Here is a 20144-nt window from a genome sequence, read left to right as displayed (position 1 = left end):
ATCTTAAAGTGCCCCTATTATGCCATTTTTAAGGTTGCTAATATTGTTTTATGAGTCTCCTAAAACAGGTTTACATGCATGCAAGATCAAAAAACACATTACTTTTCTCCAAAAATAGATTTAATTTTACCTAATTTCTAAATGATTCATAAACAACTCGTGCGAAGCAGTTCAAAGAATCAGTCTCTCTAAACCCCTCCTTTCCGTGAGCCCTCACTGCTGTGATTGGTCAGATGGTGCAGTCCTTTGTGATTGGTCCAGAGCTGTAGAGAGATTGGCTCTGGATTGGTCTAATGTGTACAGCGCGTGTCGGAAATGAAACGCCCATTGCCGTGACGGAACGACAGCCCTGGAGACTTGTCAATACATAGAAAAGATGGTATCGATTGTACCTTACCAATTCGAGCCGGAGTCTGATGATGAAACGGTTGAACTGGCTGATCGACAAGAGATTCGCAAGCACGACTGGAGCAGGACGTTTCTCAGTGGTAAGTGTCAAGTGTTAACAAGTTTGTGGTAATTATAAAATGTGATAAAACAAATTTACTCTCACAGCGTAGGACACAGCGTCTTCTCGACATGATGTTAACCACACGGATATTTTACTGTTTGTGGACGGGCAAGCTGGCGACATAGAACGTGGGCAGACATTATGCAAATTGTGTTACTTTGTGACGTAGAGCCGTAACAGAATAATATTCGAATTCCTGACGACTCGTTTAGGCGATTGCGAGCCGATTCTTTTTTTTGATAACTTTATTTATCGTGCACTGTCGGCTTCACAACTTTGCAGATAGTTTATGTTCACATGCAGCTACATGACACACTGCATGAAAGGTAATATTCGAAAAGGCATAATAGGGGCACTTTAATAATAAATTATATAACATACACTTTATATTACTATTATATATACAGTGAAAAAATTACTGTGAAAATAATACTGTGTGTATGTGTTTTCAGGGCATTCTCTAAAGTGCTTGATTCACACTGCACTGAATGACATAATTGCTCTCTTTTACACCCATTCATGTTATATTGCTCTATTTCTGCAAAGATCAGATTAAATGGTGCATGAATGGATCAGAGAGTGAGAATGTGTGTGTAAACACTTTACCTTCCTGGTAAGCTCCATCGGCCATCACCAAATGGAGGATTTTAGGATACAAGTGCTGGTGCTCAGTTCCCAAAATGCTTTGCACCATGCTGGAGCCCATAGCAATGTTCTCATCTTCATCCTCATGAATAGCCTAAATAAACAAAACAAAAAAATCATACAAATAACAATGTATTACTGGATAAAGTCAAGCAAACCAATGAAAAGTCCAGTGCCAGATGCAACAACATTCTAAAAGGGATCATTTACCAAGACATAAAAATATTCTTTCATCATTTACTCATGTTGTTACAAACTTGTATGATTTGACTCTTTTGAAGCAAACAAAAGAAGATATTTTGAAGAACATTGGGGGCAAACAATATTGGACCCTATTCAATTTCAGTTTAATTGTATAGACGAAAATACATTCAGACATTTTAAAAAATATCTTCTTTTGTGCTCCACAGAAAGTCATACAGGTTTGCATACAGGTGCAGCTATTTAAAGGGATTCCACCCATAGTTCACCCAAAAATGAAAATTCTGTCATCATTTATCGTTCCAAACATGTATGACTGACTTTCTTTGGTGTTACACAAAAGAAGATATAAAAAAAATATTGTGGAGGTCTAAGGAATTTAAACGGTTACCAACATTCTTCAAAATATCTTTTGTGTTCCACAGAACAAAGTCATACAGATTTGGAATGACATGAGGGTGAGTAAATGATGATGGAATTTTCATTTTTGGGTGAACTATTCCTTTAAGTTAGGAATTGTAAAGACATTATCATTACATGGTTTCTTCACTGCTGTTTTTTTTTTTTTTTTTTTGCAACCAGCAGCAAAAAAAACCAGCAAAAAAACCCAGCAAATCACAGCAGTTTATTGCACTCCCAGTGTGACAAACTATATAAAAGCATCATAAGGAAGCACATTTAACATTCCTAAAGGTTAAGGATAACATCTGTATCTAATTCCCAGAATGAACCCGAAGGCTAAAAACAAAACTTAGTGTTTAAAAATGTATGAGTGTTCTCATCTCAAAAGTACATGGCTGCATTGTTATTGGTGGTGTTTGACCACTAAAGACCTCTTAGTTATGCAGTATTTCCGCAATGCATTCACCCGGGCACAAAACCACTGAATCTCACTGGAGACATGGTGAGAGTTGACATTTAATGCAAAATCGAGGAACTCAGACCTTGATCTTGTTGTAGGCTTGAATGAAGTTTTCAAAGCCCATGGCCTGCTCTAGATGGAACCGCAGCTCCTCCAGACGACTGAAGATACTGTCCTGTTGCTCTAGGTCTTCATCGTCCTCTTCCTCACTGTCATCTGCATTCACACCCATGCACAGAGATAAAGATACACTACAATCTATCAAAGTTCACACAGTGAGAGTGTATTGTTGTGGAACATTGGCTGATACTACGCTGACCTATGTAAGTATTATGTCAGTACCAGTGTTATTTGCCAATGTCATTCCACCCTGTAGTCATACAAAGCCAATCAATCATCAGATTTAATTAGCCAGAACAATATCTTTAGCTGATTAAACACAGTACTTGTTTTCATTTTTAGTGAGCTTAGCAACAGTTGAACATGTTTGTTTGTTGCATTTAGGTTATAGTTCCACTGAGATGTGTTTGCTAATGTAGTCTGTGATTGTTCAGAGTTGTTTGGTTTAAACATAGTTAGTTATGTTTGTGGATGGTGTCAACATTTGTGTTCATAGATGAGGTTAGCTGTTGTGTTTGTGAAAATGATTAGCCATTGTGTTGCATTTAAAGAGTTTGTTAGCAGTTAACCTGTGCTTGCAGATGAAGTTAGCTGTTATGCTGTGTTCACAGATGCAGTTAGTAATTGTGTTGTGTTTGTGTATGAAGTGAGCAGTGTTGTAGTTTGCTGTTACAATGTGTTAAGCATGTGGCTTGCTGTTGTGCTCTGTTACCAGATGTGGTTAGCTGATGTGCTAAGTTAGTGGATATGATTAGCTGTTGAGCTGTTTTAGTGTTTCTAGTTAGCCGCTGTGTTAGCGGTTATGGTTAGCTGTTGTGCTGCATTAACAGAAGAGGTTAGCTGTTTCACGGAGGTTACGGTTAGCCGTTTCATTATGTTAACGGTTATGATTAGCTGTTGCACTGTGCTGAGAGATACAATAAGGTTAGCTGTTGTGTTGTGCTGTGTGCACAGACATGTTTGTGGATCTAGTTAGCCATAATGCTGTATTTGTGGATGCAGTTAGCAGTTGTTCTGTCCTGTGTTTGGGCATGCATTCAGCCTTTGTGCTCTGTTTGTGGATACGGTTAGCATCTGCTGCTGTTTATGGATGCAGTCGTGATTGCATTACCAGACTGCCACTCCTCATTGAGCTGGCCTTCACTGCTGTTCTGCTCTTCATCTTCCTCAACCTCCATTCCGTTAGTAACTGGCCCTCCTGGCTCTTTTTCACCATGGCTAACATCCTCATCTTCCTCAGCCATTCCATTAAAACACTCCTTGTCATCACCAGCTGCCTCTTCATCAGCCGGGCTGCTGTTGGATCCACCACCATCGTCCTCCTCTTCATCATCATTTTCATCATCACTACACTGCTCCTGGAGAAGCCTCTCCATAGATGCTCGGAGCTCCCTCAAATCATCATCCTCATACACACTGAGAGAGATACAGTGATAAGTGAGTGTGTGTGTGTGCAGGTACACATGTATGTGAGTTTTGTGTGTCTTACTCCTCAGGTTCAGACTGCTCGTCCGCTTTATCCTCCAAATCTTCAATCTCCAGGTTGCTGTCAGGAGCGACTGCACCTTCAGGTTCTGCAGCATCACTGAACACTTTACTGAGGTCTGGTAAGGAGCAAGTCCTCAGCATCTGATAGAACACACACAAACAAGGGCTCTCAATTATCACAAATCAAATACCCTAAACGAAATTGAAAACAGACATATTCATGTTCTTTTGAAGCAAACTCTATACTCTAACAATCCAAATGCAAAGCTCCCTCCTAAGTTATCTCAGACTATTTATTAAAAATAAGCTGCAAAAATGGCTCAACCTGTAATCGTGTCTGTGTTGTCTCAGCCATGAGCATGTAAACAACAGGTCACATTCAAAAAAAATTCCATTTGTTATCTAGAGGTGCAGGAAATTCAGCAAACATTGTGCTGGGGTGGGGGTAACACTTGTGTCTCTGCATAGACAGAAGGATCCTAATGTTAGAAACAAGCATTTGAAGTTTATTTTTAACAACAACCCTGATTATTTCAGTCTGACCTTCACAGTTTGTGCAGCACATTTCAGTGAGGATTGTTTTGTGAACCTGTCACAATGTAATGCAGGCTGTGCAACTAGGTTGTCATTGAAGGATGAGGCATAGCCAACTATATTGCACCCGACAGCAAACTTAAATAAGCATTGTTTTTCATTTAATCTCACATGTGAAAAGGGCATTTATATGGAAGTCTTAGAGGCACAGCAGCAAAAAGCATCCCATTTAATTTATGCAAAATGAAGTGCATAATGATTGTTTTAACAAGATAGTCCTGACTCAAACTTGCAACATTGGTTTAACCAATGCTTTTGGGCTGGTCAGGATGTTCAAACAGCAAAGTTTTGATACTGTCATATAGCTAGTGTTAACACTTTTAAAAGGATGTACGTCAGTGAACAACGGCTCTGTGTAGTTAATGCTGCTCAATGTGAAAGCCCGCAGGTGATGGAGATTTACCGCTGATTACAGAACCGGCTTTTCTGACAAGATGCGCATTAAATATCGCATGCGATTTATCGTGCAGCCCTAAACTGAATTAGCATCAGATTCTCTCTTTCATATTGTGATGTACTTCCAAGTGAAACTTGGTGGAGACTTGGTTCAGTTCATGGGTTGTTGATTGAGTGGAGGAAGATCTAAATGCAACTTGAGCAAATGCAAGAAAGAGGAGAGCTGATTAAATGATTGGATAAGTCAAACATATGACACCAGAGAAAAGTCTGTTATTTCATTGGAAGATCACCATTTTAGAAAATAGATAGGGTGATGTTCCATTTCATTCTGACTTTAACACTAGTAAATCAACTTACATATTGTTGATTTTGCATATTAAGCTAGGATAGGAGAAAATATTTTAACACCAGAAAAAAAATTTAATACTTTACTTTAAATACACATCTTTAGTTTTAAGTGTCTGGGAGAGGAGAGAATTGTCATAAAAAGTAGCTTACAACTTTTTTTGGTGTAAGAAACCTTGACATTTTTACTGGACTACAAAAATATAGAATATGGCTCTTTAATCAATATGAATTGGAACAAGAAATGCACAAGCACAATCTCTAAGCTGCAGTTCTAAGTTATTCAATCTGAATCGTGTACAGGAATAATACGACTTAGCTATTTAACACCCAGCAGGGACTTAAAACTGTCTCCACAGAGCAGAGGAGGGCTTTAATAACGGCATAATCATCCATCTCCACCGCAGCCGTCGGTACAGAGACGCACTGTGTTCTCGCACTTGCACAGTGGAGAGGAGTGCTAAACTACTGATTAAACAGACTGACAGCCTGCGCTGAGAAAGACGGCATTTAGTGTGTGTGTGATCTGACTGTCCAGTTGTCCAGAGGGTTGGGTGCAAGCAAGCCAAAAGGCCAAATGTGCGTGCGTGTTTGCAAAAGTGTGGGCGTGGGTGTGAATGTTAATGTGCTTTTGTGAGGACAAAGAAAAGTATTTGTGTATGTGCGCCTGTGGGGTGGGTGAAAAAGTACACAGGCCAGCGCAAAGTCCTTTGGTTAACTGGCACATCAAGGATGTGGAAGAATCGCATTAATAACGCTCCACTCAGGAGCTGAAAAACACACACACATTCAGCAGTTCTTCCAGCACAGCAATGGCCCGAGGCACATCCACAATCATACATATGCCTATCCTCGCATACACACAACATTACTGTCAGAGAGTGAAAGTGCGCTTTCATCCAGAGCGTCTCTCAGATGTTCCGCCATGTGCTTCTCGTCCGCACTTGTTTACCTCAGAGTGCGCAGGCGTCTGCCGCATTCAGCAGTGTTGTGCATTTTGACCAGTTTATGGGAAAAGTATTCTTAAAATGCATTCAAAATTCTGAATAATTTGTTATATATAATTATTCACGGTATTTAGAAGTGCCCACGATAACAATATCGTGCATATTCATTACCGTGATATATCACATTACCGAATACGGGCATAAGTCTAGTGTGCACAAACACAAATTTCAGTCTGTGGAAAACAAATCACCCCAAACAAAACTCTACGAGATGTAGTGCTACACATTATCGAAGGCTGCCATCTGTTTCTCCTGCTATAGTGCCATCTCTTTCTTTCTCATAGTCTTTCTCTTGCTCTTTTTAGTCCTCTCTTGCCTTGTAGTGTAAGAGCTTCTGCTCTAATCAGTGTGATAAATGGCAGCAGTGGGGGCCTCCATTACTATGCTCTGTAATAGTCTCATATCTTTCGACTAAGACAAACACACACACACACACCTGAATTTCTTCAGTCTTTTGCAGTGTTGTTTTGTAAACTAAAACTTTAACTATCAAACTGAAACTAACTGAAACAAAACTGATATATAATATGAATATTAGTTGAAAAACTTGATCAACAAATATTAGAAAAAACATTGAAGAAATACTGTCTTGTCAACTAACTGAAATAAGTTAGTGTGAGAAAGTACTAAAACTGAAAAAATTAGCTGGGGAAAAAAAATCCAAAAGCACATACCAAAATTACTAAACTTAAATTAAAATTAAATTGAAGTCTGAAAATGTAAAAATAAAAGCAAATATTAATAAATAATATAATAGTATATAAATAATACTTGAATAACACTAGTTCCCTTTCATGGGAACTTCGAACTGCGTCCTCTAGGGGTCGCTATGGGGAACGCCTCGTCGTGACCCGTGTCTGAAGCATACATTGAAAAAACACCAACTCGTTGGCCGGCGACAGCCATGACGTCACTACCGGTGCGACTATAGTAGCTGTCGCCGGCCAACGAGTTGGTGTTTTTTCAATGTATGCTTCAGACACGGGTCACGACGAGGCGTTCCCCATAGCGACCCCTAGAGGACGCAGTGTCTCGTTCCCTACTCAGGGAACCATGGTTACATAAGTAACCTGAGACGTTCTTCATAAGGTAGAACTATGCATATTTAAAGATCATTACAGGTCTTTGTAGTTTATAGTCTGGTATTTCTGATGTTACACCCAGCTGTGTTTTATATGGCTAATTACTGTGACACTTTTTTTCTTAGGTAAAGTCAGTCAGTTCTTTACCCCACAGATTCATGAACAACCCACCCACAATGCTCCACTCTCCAAGCTAAGGTCTCCTAACTTTCTTGAACCATCCTACAACCTGACCCCTTGACACTATTCCCACTAGCCTAACACATCAATAAAAGGCTTGGGCAACCCTCAGGTTTCTCTTCTCCTCTTCAGATTTCTTCTCTCACAGAACAACTTGCTAGACAGTAATCAGTCAGGTTTTAAGAGCTGATATTCACAGACAATCTGTCACTGAAATCCTGTGGCTGGTGGGAGATCGTCTGTATTCATTTGGCTGGACTTGTCTGCAGGACTCAACACTGATAACCACAAAACCTTTCTGTCTCTCAATCCTGGGAATCACAGGAACTATACTTTGCTGGTTTTAGTCCTACCTCACAAGGAGGTCTTGGAAGGGAGAGCGGTCACGTAAGCTAACTACCTCTGTCGGGGTACCTCAGGGTTCGGTGCTCTGCCCCCTCCTCTTTATTAGACAACATCGGCACAGATCTCGGCCTGCTCAACAGACATCTCAGCCTGGATGAAAGAACACAACCTCTAATTTAATTTAATCTACTTGTCTTCCTAGCCAGGAACCTGGGAATACCATTTGCTATATTGTGTGTGAAGTTCAGTTGGTCATCAAAGCCCCCTTCCTGAAGATTTGCCAGATCAGGCAAATCAGACCCTTAATATCTGAGCATGCTACACAACTCCTTGTCCAGGCATGTGATTTCTAGACTGGACTGTAATGCTTTTACCTGGCCTTCCTGCATGTGCAATCAAATCTCTCCAAATGATCCAGAACGCAGTGGCAAGTCTGGTCTTCAATGAACCCAAGAGAGCGGATATTACACCCCTCTTTGTCTCACTCCACGGGCTACCAGTTGCTGCTGTCATCAAGTTCAAGGCACTGAGGCTTGTGCACAGAAGAGTCACTTGATCTGCACCCTTGTAACTACACTCACTTTTGTCAATGTCTGTGAAATCTGCGCTTCTGTTAACTCTTTCACACAGTGTCTCACCTACATTTTTGTACAAGTTAAGGCTGCAATACCAGGGTGTCTACAGATATGAACAAGTTAAATTTAAGACTTTTTAAGACCTTTTTAATACCACCTTATGTGAAATTTAAGACCAAGCCTGTGATGGAAATACACATTATATTACATACGTATATGTAATATTTAACGTGTTTAAATGTAAAAAGACAACAAAATGTCATCGCTGTCAAAAATGCTATTTGTTATTACGATATACAGTGAACTTTTCATATCAGCAGACAATATCCCATACAAAATATTCCCACAAAACAAAAGTGTCGCATCACCGAGATTTTTGGTGGTGTAAACAATTTATTCTGAAGCAATATTTTCATCGGTTTTCTGTCAGCTTTTACATACTTAAATCTGCATGTTTTTAATATTTACCACAGGATGTCATTTACCTTTATAAAGGCCAATTTTTTTTTTTACCTTATTAAATGTATGCGTCATCTTTCAAGTCAAATTCTTACAATTGATCAAGAAATTTAATACACTACAGGGCTGTTACCAATCAAATTAAATAATTACAAAATTACAACAGCAATAAATAATGTTATGGGATTAATGTTGTAAATAAAATTTTGAACATACAAATAAGAAATGTTGGGGGAAAATGCATACTTTTAAGCATGAGACTAAACCGCCAGTAGGTGGCGGTAAGTCACTTATTCATTCAACAGATTCCTTCAAACAGCTGAATCATTCAGTAACAAAAATGTTAGTGTGGCTTTGAGAATGTGCGCAATAATTCTGTTCTGATCTTTGTTTGGAACTATTTTCGTTGGTGAAATAAAACAAAACAGTGAATTGTGTCTAAAAATGTAAGTAACTAAAATCAATGTAACATTTGCAATCGTGAAAATATTGAGCAAAATAGATCCCTTGTCATGGTATGTTACTTGACTATATCATGCTATAAATAAACTAAACATTTTGAATTTTTACCTCAGTATGTTTGTTCTGTGAGTTTCTTTATGTGTGCCGTACGTTTAAAATCAGGGGAAGTACTCTTGATGGACACTCACTGGGTCCGTCAGACTGGAGAAATGTTTGTGGTAATGTGACCAAAAATATTTAAGACCTACTGAATCTGAATTTAAGACATTTTAAGGCCTTATTTTAGGAAAACTTTATTTAAGACATTTTAAGACTTTTTAAGGACCCGCGGCCACCCTGAATACACTACACAACAATATTTTTTTTTTTGTCAGATTCAAAAGTCAGAGCCAGTCTGCAGATTTTGGGCAGTATAAGTTGACAGATTTCACAGAAAATCATATTGTGTATGATGGGCACAGACTCTGATTTTATTTTATTTTTGCTTAAAACTATGATTCTATATATTCAGAGGATATCAAACATGTTTGATATTTGAGCTGATATTAGAACACAAATTGTTTGCATTTGTCATCCGTTTCCTAGCAACGAGGTCCAGTTTGTTGTGTTCAGAAAGCCTGGTAGTGTTTGACTCTCAGATATTTAGTGTATGATGCTCAATTTTTTTATTTTTTTTTTGTAACCATTTACAAAGTTGGCAAGTGTGTGTAATATGATGCCTAGAGTTTTTTAAACCACTTCAGATTTTAAAAGTCATGTATTGTGTTCCCGCCTTTAACATTTGATGATTTGGCCAGAGGTTAGCTCCGCTGATTTGCCGTCTGAACTAACATGTGAGAGAAGGAAAAGAAATATAGATTCACACTTGGTACAATGGGGTTCCTGTGACAATGCTCACCTTTGGGTTGTTTGCGTCGAAGAGGCCAGTGGAGAGGCCAATGAGAAGTGCGTCATCACGCCGGTGGGAGCGCATTGGAGAGACAGAGCGGGAACGCGAGGTGACAGAGGAAGAGTCTTCCAATGAGGACTGAGCAGACAGGATGGCCAAAGCTACTGTACGTCTGTGAGCTGGACTACTGCTTATCTTCACAAACAGAGACTCATCAACTGAAAAAAAGAAAAAACGTAACAAAAACTTCATTTGTTTTTTACAGTGTCATTTGTTTTTTAAGTTTCATTCAAACTGGCATTCTTTAAACTTCTGAGGATTAGCATTGTTAGAAAGTAAACGAAGTGTAAAGGGGAAGCCTGGAGTGCTTTGATATGGTGCATAATGAGACATGCTTGTGTGAGAGGGAGATAAGGTGCCTTAGCATTGCACTTGAGACTACCTGCAGGTTCAGGCTGTTTCTCTTCTCTGCGCGTTATCTCTGTGCACTCTGCTTGTAATACTCTGCCCTCTGCTGGCCTAATATAAAAAAAAAAATAATAAAAAACAATGATTAAAGGGACCTTCTTCCATTGCAAATATGAAAGTTATGTCATTATGTGCACTACTGTAAGATTTTTATTTTTAATAAATCAATTTCAGCATCAAATTCCTTAAATTGATCAAAAACTACAGTAAAGACATTTATAATGTTACAAAAGATTTCTATATCAAATAAATGCTGTTCTTTTGAACTTTCTATTTATTAAAGAATCCAGTCGTTTTAAACTAAAATAATATTTCACAATATTACTATTTTACTCTATTTATTAGATAGAGAAAAAACACCCTTGGTGACCATAAAAGACTTCTTTGAAAAACATAAAAAAAAATTCTTCCAACCCCAAACTTTTGAACAGTAGTGAACGTTCCAAACCTTGTGCTGTTACTTTTTCTTTAGAACACAAAAGGAAAAAAGCAAATCGTTACATAGCTTTTGTCATTCAGGGACTGTTGTGTGACAGTGACTAGGAATGTCAAGCATATAAAGAAAAAAAATTATGTTTTTTTTATTTTTTTTGCCCCCTGCAAACTATGAGCTGATATTGTATCACAAACAAGATTTGCAAAGCTATTCTTCAAATAATTCTACATGTCAGGCTGTTTTTAGGTGAACTTTCTCTTTAAATGATAATACATAAATATTTTAAAATACAGTACTTTGAATGGTAATTTGATTTTGAAAAAAAAAATTAACATGCTAATATATAGATCAGCTATATACTAACTGAAGTAAAACAGCAAATAAAACCTTTGACACGTTTATGACAAGTTTGAAAATAATCTGTATTAATTTTAACAGTGATACACATACTAATGCCAAAATGATGCTATCAACTGTCAAATTCTGTGGGGAAAAAAGTGCTTACGGAGACACTGGAGTGTCATTTATCCATGCTTGCATTACATCTGCTGGGGGTGGCTTTGAGGGTTGCTGAGAGGCTTCATCCACAACTACTGACTCCATATCATCTACCACTGGAAAGACAGAGAAAATGTTTATTACAAACAAATGTCCAAAAAAAATTTGAATTTCTACACATTTCAATCCTGGATAATAAGGTATGTCACTAAAAGTAATGCATTCATTTTCAGTGTAATACTATTCTCACCCTCTGCCTCACTTTCTCCAGACTGAGTCTTTTTTATCTCCTCTGGTGTTGGTGGGATTATTTCCAGACTTTTAACCTCTGCAGTGATTGGCACTATCTCCTGACATGTCACTTCTTGTTTGGCAAGGCCAATGGCAAGCTGGCATGGCTGAGGAAGAGGCACTTGTTTGGTTTCATCAGTGACATCTAAAGACTCTTCAATGAGACTAAGGCTTTCTGGAAAAAAAACACAGGATTAACAGGAAGCTATTTTTAGTAACACTGAACTCATCACACAGATGAAAAACACTCTGATCAAAAACTTACCAGTCAGTGTGTGGTCACAGGTGCTGGAGGGATCTAGTTTCTGGGTAAAGGACTGGAGCTCTGCCGCTTCCAACACCTTCAGAACCTCAGAGTCTGGACTCTGCCCCCAAGCCTTCCTTAGCCCCTCCCCGTGCCAAGCATCCATGCAAATGACTTCACCTGCTGTTTTTTCGGAATCAAGTTAAAAAAAATAGATGTTACTGCATATAAATAAGCAACACATTTTATTACATACAATGGAAATGACATGATTTTGCTCTCTGAGCAAAGAAGACTAGAGATCTAGCAAATAACCTAATGCCCTGTTTGTTATTAATCCGGTTGCTGTAGAGCGGCTGGAGTCCCAGTGCATGTAACGCAACACACCATCCATAGTTACAAAACAAAACACACTCCAATACATAATCATTCACTCTGAAAGTAATAGGGATGTGTATAATTAATTGACTACTTTTATTCTTCATCTAGCAAGCAAAAACAAATGTCAAACTATTCAAATGTGCAGCCTGATGTATCCACCAATTTCTCACTGTAGCTCACCTAAATGTTGCCTTCATAACTGAATGCACTATGAATATGTGATGGTGTAATGAGAGCTGATGGTGTGTGCTTTTCACTGCTGCAATATTTTGATTCTTGCTTCATTCATTCATTTCTCATTAGAGTTATGCAAATGCAAAGTGCTACAAGAAACTTTGTCACTTGTCAGTGGCAGAACCACTGTTGTGTTTTTCATCAAAAACTATCAATTTGATAAAAAAAAAAAAAGTTGCAAAAACTGCATGAACTACAGAATCTCAGGATGAGGAAGTTTACCTGTTAGCTGACCTGCTGTTGTAAAGCTGGTTTCTTCCAGAGTCTGCTGAGCCACAGACAGAAGAGGGGTACCATCAGTTTGCCACTTCTTCCTGTCTCCACCAGAGAGAGCATTCGTCTCTGGAGATGCCAAATGAGACACTGAGATAGGATAAGAGAGAGAAAAGAGAATGTGTGCTCATATGACACAAATATCTAAAATATATGAATTTTATCTTCTATTACTGACCTACAACACAAGAAAAAAGCTAATAAAACTATGTATGTTCTGATCTGACTGGTCTTTAGTAATTACACAGAACAGAATGAATAAAAAAAATTATATGTCGTAAATACAGTATCAAATTTAGGATCATAAAATGTCTTAAATATGTTAAATGGTATAATAAAGACTTAATTATAATTGTAAGAGGTCTTAAATGTTGGGATCGAAAAACAGGAATTGTAATACGGCCTAATGTGATAATTAAAATTCAAAATGTTAAGATTTAATTAAATAAATGTGAAATGTCTCTGCACATTTCAAAGTAAATTTCAACGTAAATCCTGGTCAACCTATAATTTATATGTATTGACATATTTGTACATAAACCAATTTCAAAATATTTGTATAATGAATCGAGCATTTTAAACTTGCAGTTATCCTGTTTTGTTGATAAGCAAGTCAGCAGCCTGTTTTAGTAAAATATGAATGTGTGCCACAGTCTGTTCAATTATGTAAAGGAATCGGAGACACATGATTTACTTTTAGATGCACCGATTTGAAAATTCTGGGCTGAAACGGAAACTGAAATTTCTGGATGCACTTGGCAGAAACCCGAAACTGCTTTGTATTAGGGCTGCACGATAAATCGCATGTGATTGTCATGCGCATCTCGTCAGTAAAGCCGGTTCTGTGATTAGCAGTAAATCTCCATCATGTGCGTTCAGATGGAGCGGCGATTTATCGTGCAGCCCTACTTTGTATTAATTATTTATTATTTTATCAAATAATATAGTCATTTTGTAAGACTTTTCTTATGGAGGACTGTTTACTGATCCTGGAAGAGTAGACTACAATGCCAGCTGTTCTGACTCACAGATTGTAAGTACATTACATAGAAATTTCCTGTCGGCGCGTTATTTGAGCACTTTGCTTTTCCAGTGAGCATGAGCGGTATATGAGTGGAACGCACATTCATAGAGTGGAATATTAATCGGAGTGAAACACTTCACAGTGACGACGGCTAGAGAGAGAGTGAAACCTGCCCACTGAACACTGTCGGGCGGTGCAGCATATATTCTCGGCTCATTTTTTGTTGTTTCTTTCTCTTTCAGCCAAAAACCTGACTTTTTTCGGTGCATCCCTACTTTTGAATTGTATGGAATTGTTCTGTATGGACTTGACTTTAAAGGGGTGGTGGATCAGCTTTTTTTTGAAGGCTTGATTGTGTTTATGGGGTGCAGTGTAACGTGTTCATGCTTCGTTTTTAAAAACTCATTATTTTCACATATTTTACCTGTATTCTACACCGCTGTTTCTGTTCTCCTAAAAACGGTCTGTTGAGTTCCTGGTTCTGTGAAGCCCCTCCCTCGGAAATACGCAATCGGGCTCAGATTGGTTAAGTGGCCCAAGTGTGTTTGTGATTCGCTAACCGCCTTGTGCACGTCCGGAAACGTCACGTCCCCTTGCCATTACGGGTAGTTGCATGTTCCCGGGGGCAGGGTTTATGTAAACATCGGGGTTTGTGATGTCACAAACCCGGGAAGAAGCTTGTTGTAGTCCCTAACAGCCTTTTTTTGTAGTCCAGCGATTTCTTTAAAAGAAAATATCTCCCTTTGCATTGAACTTTGAGCGTCTTAAATTTGCAGACGTTGTTTATGCTCTAACAGCAACATTACACACTAACTAAAGTTAAAAAAGTGAAATCATAATCAACCACCCCTTTAAATACCATATAAACAAATTTAAGTAGTCACACATGTTTTTACAGTACTAGTTATAAGAACATATTGACTGTTGTGTTTATACCTGCCAAAGTTGCAATGGTCTCCTCCAGAGTTTGTTCAGCTACAGACAATATGGGTGGAGCTACAGCTTCCCATTTCCTCCTATCACCAGCTGTAGGCGGCCTTTCCTCTGTGATGGAAGGCTGGATCTGTTGAGGAGTTGGGCATGGTGCACTGCTGCAAGGTGTGGGATCTTTCACCGCATCTTCCTCAGTGGACTGGACCTTCTGATTAAGCCTGCGAAGAATCTCCTTCTTGTCACTCTAAAAAAAAAAAAATACATGTCATTATAGTCAAAGTGTTCATTGACAATTATTCAATAAGCTGCTCTCTCATATTAATAGTATTTATCACATCCAAATATGCATTTCCCACCTGTACACCAGATGTTTCTGCCTTAAGGGAGTCCTCTTTCATAAGAGAACTCTGCCCTGATGAAATCTACCAAAAAAAGAAAACAGGTAACCATGGGATGGCTGTTTGAGCAAATAAAGCAAAGGTGATTTAATCAGTGTGATAGGGGACTAACCGCGCCTACATCCTTCAGAGCAGCAGTCATGGAGATGGCTGGAGTGGTGGGTCTAGAGGAGGGTGTGGCTTTCCAGCTGTAGGCGGCCTTTCCTCTGTGATGGAAGGCTGGATCTGTTGAGGAGTTGGGCATGGTGCACTGCTGCAAGGTGTGGGATCTTTCACCGCATCTTCCTCAGTGGACTGGACCTTCTGATTAAGCCTGCGAAGAATCTCCTTCTTGTCACTCTAAAAAAAAAAAAATACATGTCATTATAGTCAAAGTGTTCATTGACAATTATTCAATAAGCTGCTCTCTCATATTAATAGTATTTATCACATCCAAATATGCATTTCCCACCTGTACACCAGATGTTTCTGCCTTAAGGGAGTCCTCTTTCATAAGAGAACTCTGCCCTGATGAAATCTACCAAAAAAAGAAAACAGGTAACCATGGGATGGCTGTTTGAGCAAATAAAGCAAAGGTGATTTAATCAGTGTGATAGGGGACTAACCGCGCCTACATCCTTCAGAGCAGCAGTCATGGAGATGGCTGGAGTGGTGGGTCTAGAGGAGGGTGTGGCTTTGGAAGCATCTTCCTGAGGGGTGGAGTCAGATGGCTGAGTGGCAGGTGCTGCAGGAGGTGGAGCTCCACCCACAGCTCCAACAGCAACCTTCACTCCTCGTGCAACAAGCTGCTTTGTCCCAAAAGATAAGACAAAACAAAAGGTACAATAAAACACAAGAGATGGATGAGGTGAGACGAGGAAAGAGGAGAAGATTGGGAAAGAAAGATGACATACATGATCCTCCCATGCTTTCTTCTCTCTCTCATATGCTTCTCTTCTCTTCCTTTCCAGCTGTTCTTTAAGTACAGCAGCACGAGCCTTTGACTGGGCCTAACACAAAAGCACACATTCTTGATAATTGTTTAACTCAAATAACAATCCAGTTGCTTTTCCATTCTGATACTAAGACATTTATACTTTAAAACATTGAAAAGTTTTCAATAAGACATTCTAAGAATCATCTAAGTGTGCTTTCACACTTGGTTCGATTGCCTGGTCCGAACCAGTGTTTGATTGCTCCCCCCTCCCCAACTGGTTTGTGTTCATACTGTTTTTCTGGTTCCGAACCATGGTACGCTTGCATCATCAGAGTGGCAGGGGTTTACATTTGAATGGTGTATATAATTCAAGTTTTCAATTCAAATTATTACACTGATCATTTAATTTGAAAAACATATTAAAATGCAAAACCTTCAAAGCCTCGATCTTCTTCCTCCTGAGTACAGCCTCTTCACATGACTCCTGACTGTCTGAGCAGTCACTGTCATACTGAGATATATGGTCCAAATATAATAAAAATGAATAAATTAATAAAAAAAAAAACTATTTCATAATGTGTAAAAGCATTGAAACTGATGGGAATAAATAATATTAAACATTAATATAGGTATAATGATACAGCTGACAACATTGTCAACAATAAATCTACAGTTGAAAGAAATATAAAAGAGGTGTATATGTGGGTGCATATACCTTCTCTCCTCTGAGGCGAGCTTTGATCTGCTGGCGTTCATTAAAGTTCTGTAGTCTGATCTGTCGTAATCTCGCCAAGTACACCTGAAAAACACACAGATCACATACCATCTCTCTTTGTGCTCTCCCATTGTCTTCTTCCAACAAACATAAGAATAGGTGCAAAACACATATTGAACATGAACTGATAGAATATTGGTGAAATATACTGGAAAAGAAAAACAGCATTAAACATTTACACTGTATTGTGGGAACAGCAAACTCAAGAAAACCAAGTGGTGAGCAGTTACAGCAGAAACAAAGCCATTCATTGATGAGCATAAAAAGCAGCAGTTAGTCTTCAGCTGGAATTCTGCAGTTACAATGAATACTCTTCAAAAATGGAATAAAATGATGAAGGATCCAAAACAAGGGCATTGAAGCAGAGTAACATCCTCAAATGAAAAAAAAACACACACACACACACATTGGGGAATTTTGCCAGAATGCAATGAAATGATGAACTAGAGCATTTTCAGTGTAGGTCGCGGCCACATACACAAACATACACTGTGCAGGTACTGGACATCAGATGGTGCAGGTGAGCAGATGCAGCAACATCAGGTGGACATTTACAACTTAAATTAAGGAACCGAACAATGAATGGTTTAAGTGACGTAATGGAGTGAGGAGTGTTGTTTGGACCCAGACAGGACTCCTACCTCCTCCTCTTTGTTGACTTGGGGTCTCCTGCATCGGGAGGAGTTTGTCCAGCTTGCAAAGATGGCGGCCAGGTTTTGCCGGGCCCCCTATTCACCCATTGGTTAATTCAATATTATAAAAGCCACATAATTAAATGTAATATCAATTCCATCACTGACACCTTATACAGACTTATTTCTGTCCATCAGTTGTTAATTGAATGAAGACAGATCTGAATGCAAGCATGAGGTTGACTGTAAGAAAGGGGCAGTGTTTAAGCAGACTAAATAATTGGAGAATCCTGCATACGTCACCAGAGGGAAGTCTATCAGAAAATAGATAATTTACCAGAAAATCAAGTTATGACATTTTAATTAACATATGCATGGATTAATAGTTCACAATAAGATCAATAACATGGATTTACAAATTAGATGGGGTGTTTTTTCATATTATGTTGACCATAAAACCTAGAGTGAAAATGATTTTCCATGGAAATTGACTTTATGCCCGAAACATTGTTGATAAGGACTGTACTGAAACCAGAACACTCATTTAACCAGAAGAGGTCAAGGTAAAAAAAAACTCGCACCAGCTGTCCTTCCGCACGGATTTTATTCAGCATGGCTTCTCTTTTCCGCTGTAGAAACTCTTCCACCTGCTTAGCCCTCTCTGCCGCCAGCTGACCTCGAAACCTAGAGACAGAGAGATAGAAGAGGTGATCTTAGCTCTGCTTGACAGACGACAGGCTGAAGACTGAATATCTGATGAAACACATAGCCACCTGACCTATTGGCATAGTCGTTCTTTGAAATCTGCTCGTTTTGGAGACTTGCTTTACGTGGTTCTTTCCTGACAACATCCTTAACAGGGATGCAGGCATGACCATTCAGCGTCCCTGATTCTGCAGCAGTGCTTTAATGATAATAACATTATCAACATCGCTGCACATTACATCAAAAATTCTTCAAAAAGACAAGAATACAAAAACACTTGTCAACTAGTCTTGAATGGCAGAGTTTCTTTCTCATCCATCTCATTCACCTGCCATTGTCCCCTGAAGACTTGGCTGCTTCTCCAGCACCAACTTTAGGTGTAGGTTTGGATGGTTTTTCAGCTGCTGGGTGGACGTGGTCATATGGAGCTCTGCTTGGAGCTAAAGCAGGAACAGGAGCAGCAATAGGGGTGGGGCCAGGGAGATAAGGTGTGGCATGGGTGGGGCCAGGCACAGGGGAGGGGCCTATTCCAGGAGAATGTGGTGCTCCAATGCCGCCGCCACCACCACTCCCATAAAACTATGCAAAAAAGAAGCACAGAAAGAGAAACCTTAAGAGTGACAACAATATTAGCAGCCTTTATCGACTAATCTGTAGCAGACAAGAACGACCATTGTACCTTTCGCTCAGGACTGCTGCCTCCACTGGAACTGAGCACATGTCTCCAGCCCTGCTCCCGAGCCCGGTTGATTCGGTTCAGCTTAAATGAAAAAGGTCCAAGTTAAAGTTTTAACACAAACAAATTAAGCCAACATTAATTTATTGTAAATAACCATTTGCAGATATGCACCGATTAATTCACCTTTTCCCTCTCAAATCTCTTCATCTGAGCAGCCTTCAGTAACAACATCTACAGAGAGAAACACAATTACTGAGGGTCACTGACTCAATCAAGAGGCTTTTAAATGTCTTTCTACCCAAGAGGCATATTACAAATAGCATCCATCCATCTAATGAAACCAGAACAGCATCTGCTGAACTTGATGTGAACTCATGACACAACAATTTAGTACGTATGTATACATACACACACTGTTTTGGATATGGATATTAATATTACCATTTACCTGTTTCAATGTTATATAATTTGCTTGTTTTTATGTTAACACCATATATGCTTTGATATAAAAATGCTTGCACTTGCAATACTTGCTTTGTTAGGATGAATAAGCAACAATTGTGAAAGTTAAATCTCTGAGTTTGACAGTGGCGAAAAAAGCATGTTGCAACATCAAGCGGAGATGAGACAGACGAAGACTACAATGAAGAAAGGGAAGAGTGCTAGACGCAGACAGCAACGTAAGTGACAAAGGACATCCGTCATGAAAAAAAAAGTAGTATATAAGGTCTGAGGAGTAAGCTACTCTTCAGATGCTGCCTGCATTAAGCGTGAAGGACACCTGATACCCTAAGGTGCGCTTAACAGCATCTCCAATGTTGTTGTTTAGAGTTTGATTATAGAGCTCGTAGCCGATTTTGTTTTATTTTTGCATTAACTGCTTTGTATTGTAACTAATAAAATAAGAGATTTTATTGTTACGATTGCCTCCCGTGAGACTTTACTTATAACTACAAACTGAGCCTCAAACAAGAACCACAAGGGAGTCTTCTACGTCATTCTGGAAGGACTGCAACCTGCGGGGAGGGTGAGTACTTCATGGTTTAGACTAGATTTGACTATCCTTACCCTACCTGAATAATCATAGGGTTAA

At 39.0% G+C, this 20144-nt stretch overlaps 1 protein-coding gene across 1 annotated transcript; it reads right to left on the bottom strand.

Annotated features, from left to right (window-relative positions):
• Positions 1–1043: 1043 nt before the first annotated feature.
• LOC107739376 (serine/threonine-protein kinase Nek1-like) lies at positions 1044–19282 on the bottom strand (the record flags this gene model as incomplete). The annotated part of the gene is made up of 24 exons (XM_016551475.1): positions 1044–1049; positions 1113–1250; positions 2302–2435; positions 3451–3755; positions 3829–3968; positions 10174–10382; positions 10607–10683; positions 11574–11682; positions 11817–12032; positions 12123–12284; positions 12939–13079; positions 14950–15050; positions 15544–15683; positions 15796–15861; positions 15950–16129; positions 16238–16333; positions 16694–16771; positions 16976–17059; positions 17677–17763; positions 18249–18351; positions 18446–18571; positions 18701–18951; positions 19052–19132; positions 19235–19282. Coding segments are annotated over 24 exons (3078 nt in total), but the record flags the coding sequence as incomplete, so codon positions are not given.
• Positions 19283–20144: the final 862 nt, after the last annotated feature.

The sequence above is a fragment of the Sinocyclocheilus rhinocerous genome, unplaced genomic scaffold, assembly GCF_001515625.1.
Source record: "Sinocyclocheilus rhinocerous isolate Xijiao unplaced genomic scaffold, SAMN03320098_v1.1 scaffold7063, whole genome shotgun sequence".
Taxonomy (NCBI): Eukaryota; Metazoa; Chordata; class Actinopteri; order Cypriniformes; family Cyprinidae; genus Sinocyclocheilus; species Sinocyclocheilus rhinocerous.
The sequence above is the reverse complement of the archived record's forward strand: the minus strand, read 5'-3'. Positions and strand labels throughout refer to the sequence as shown.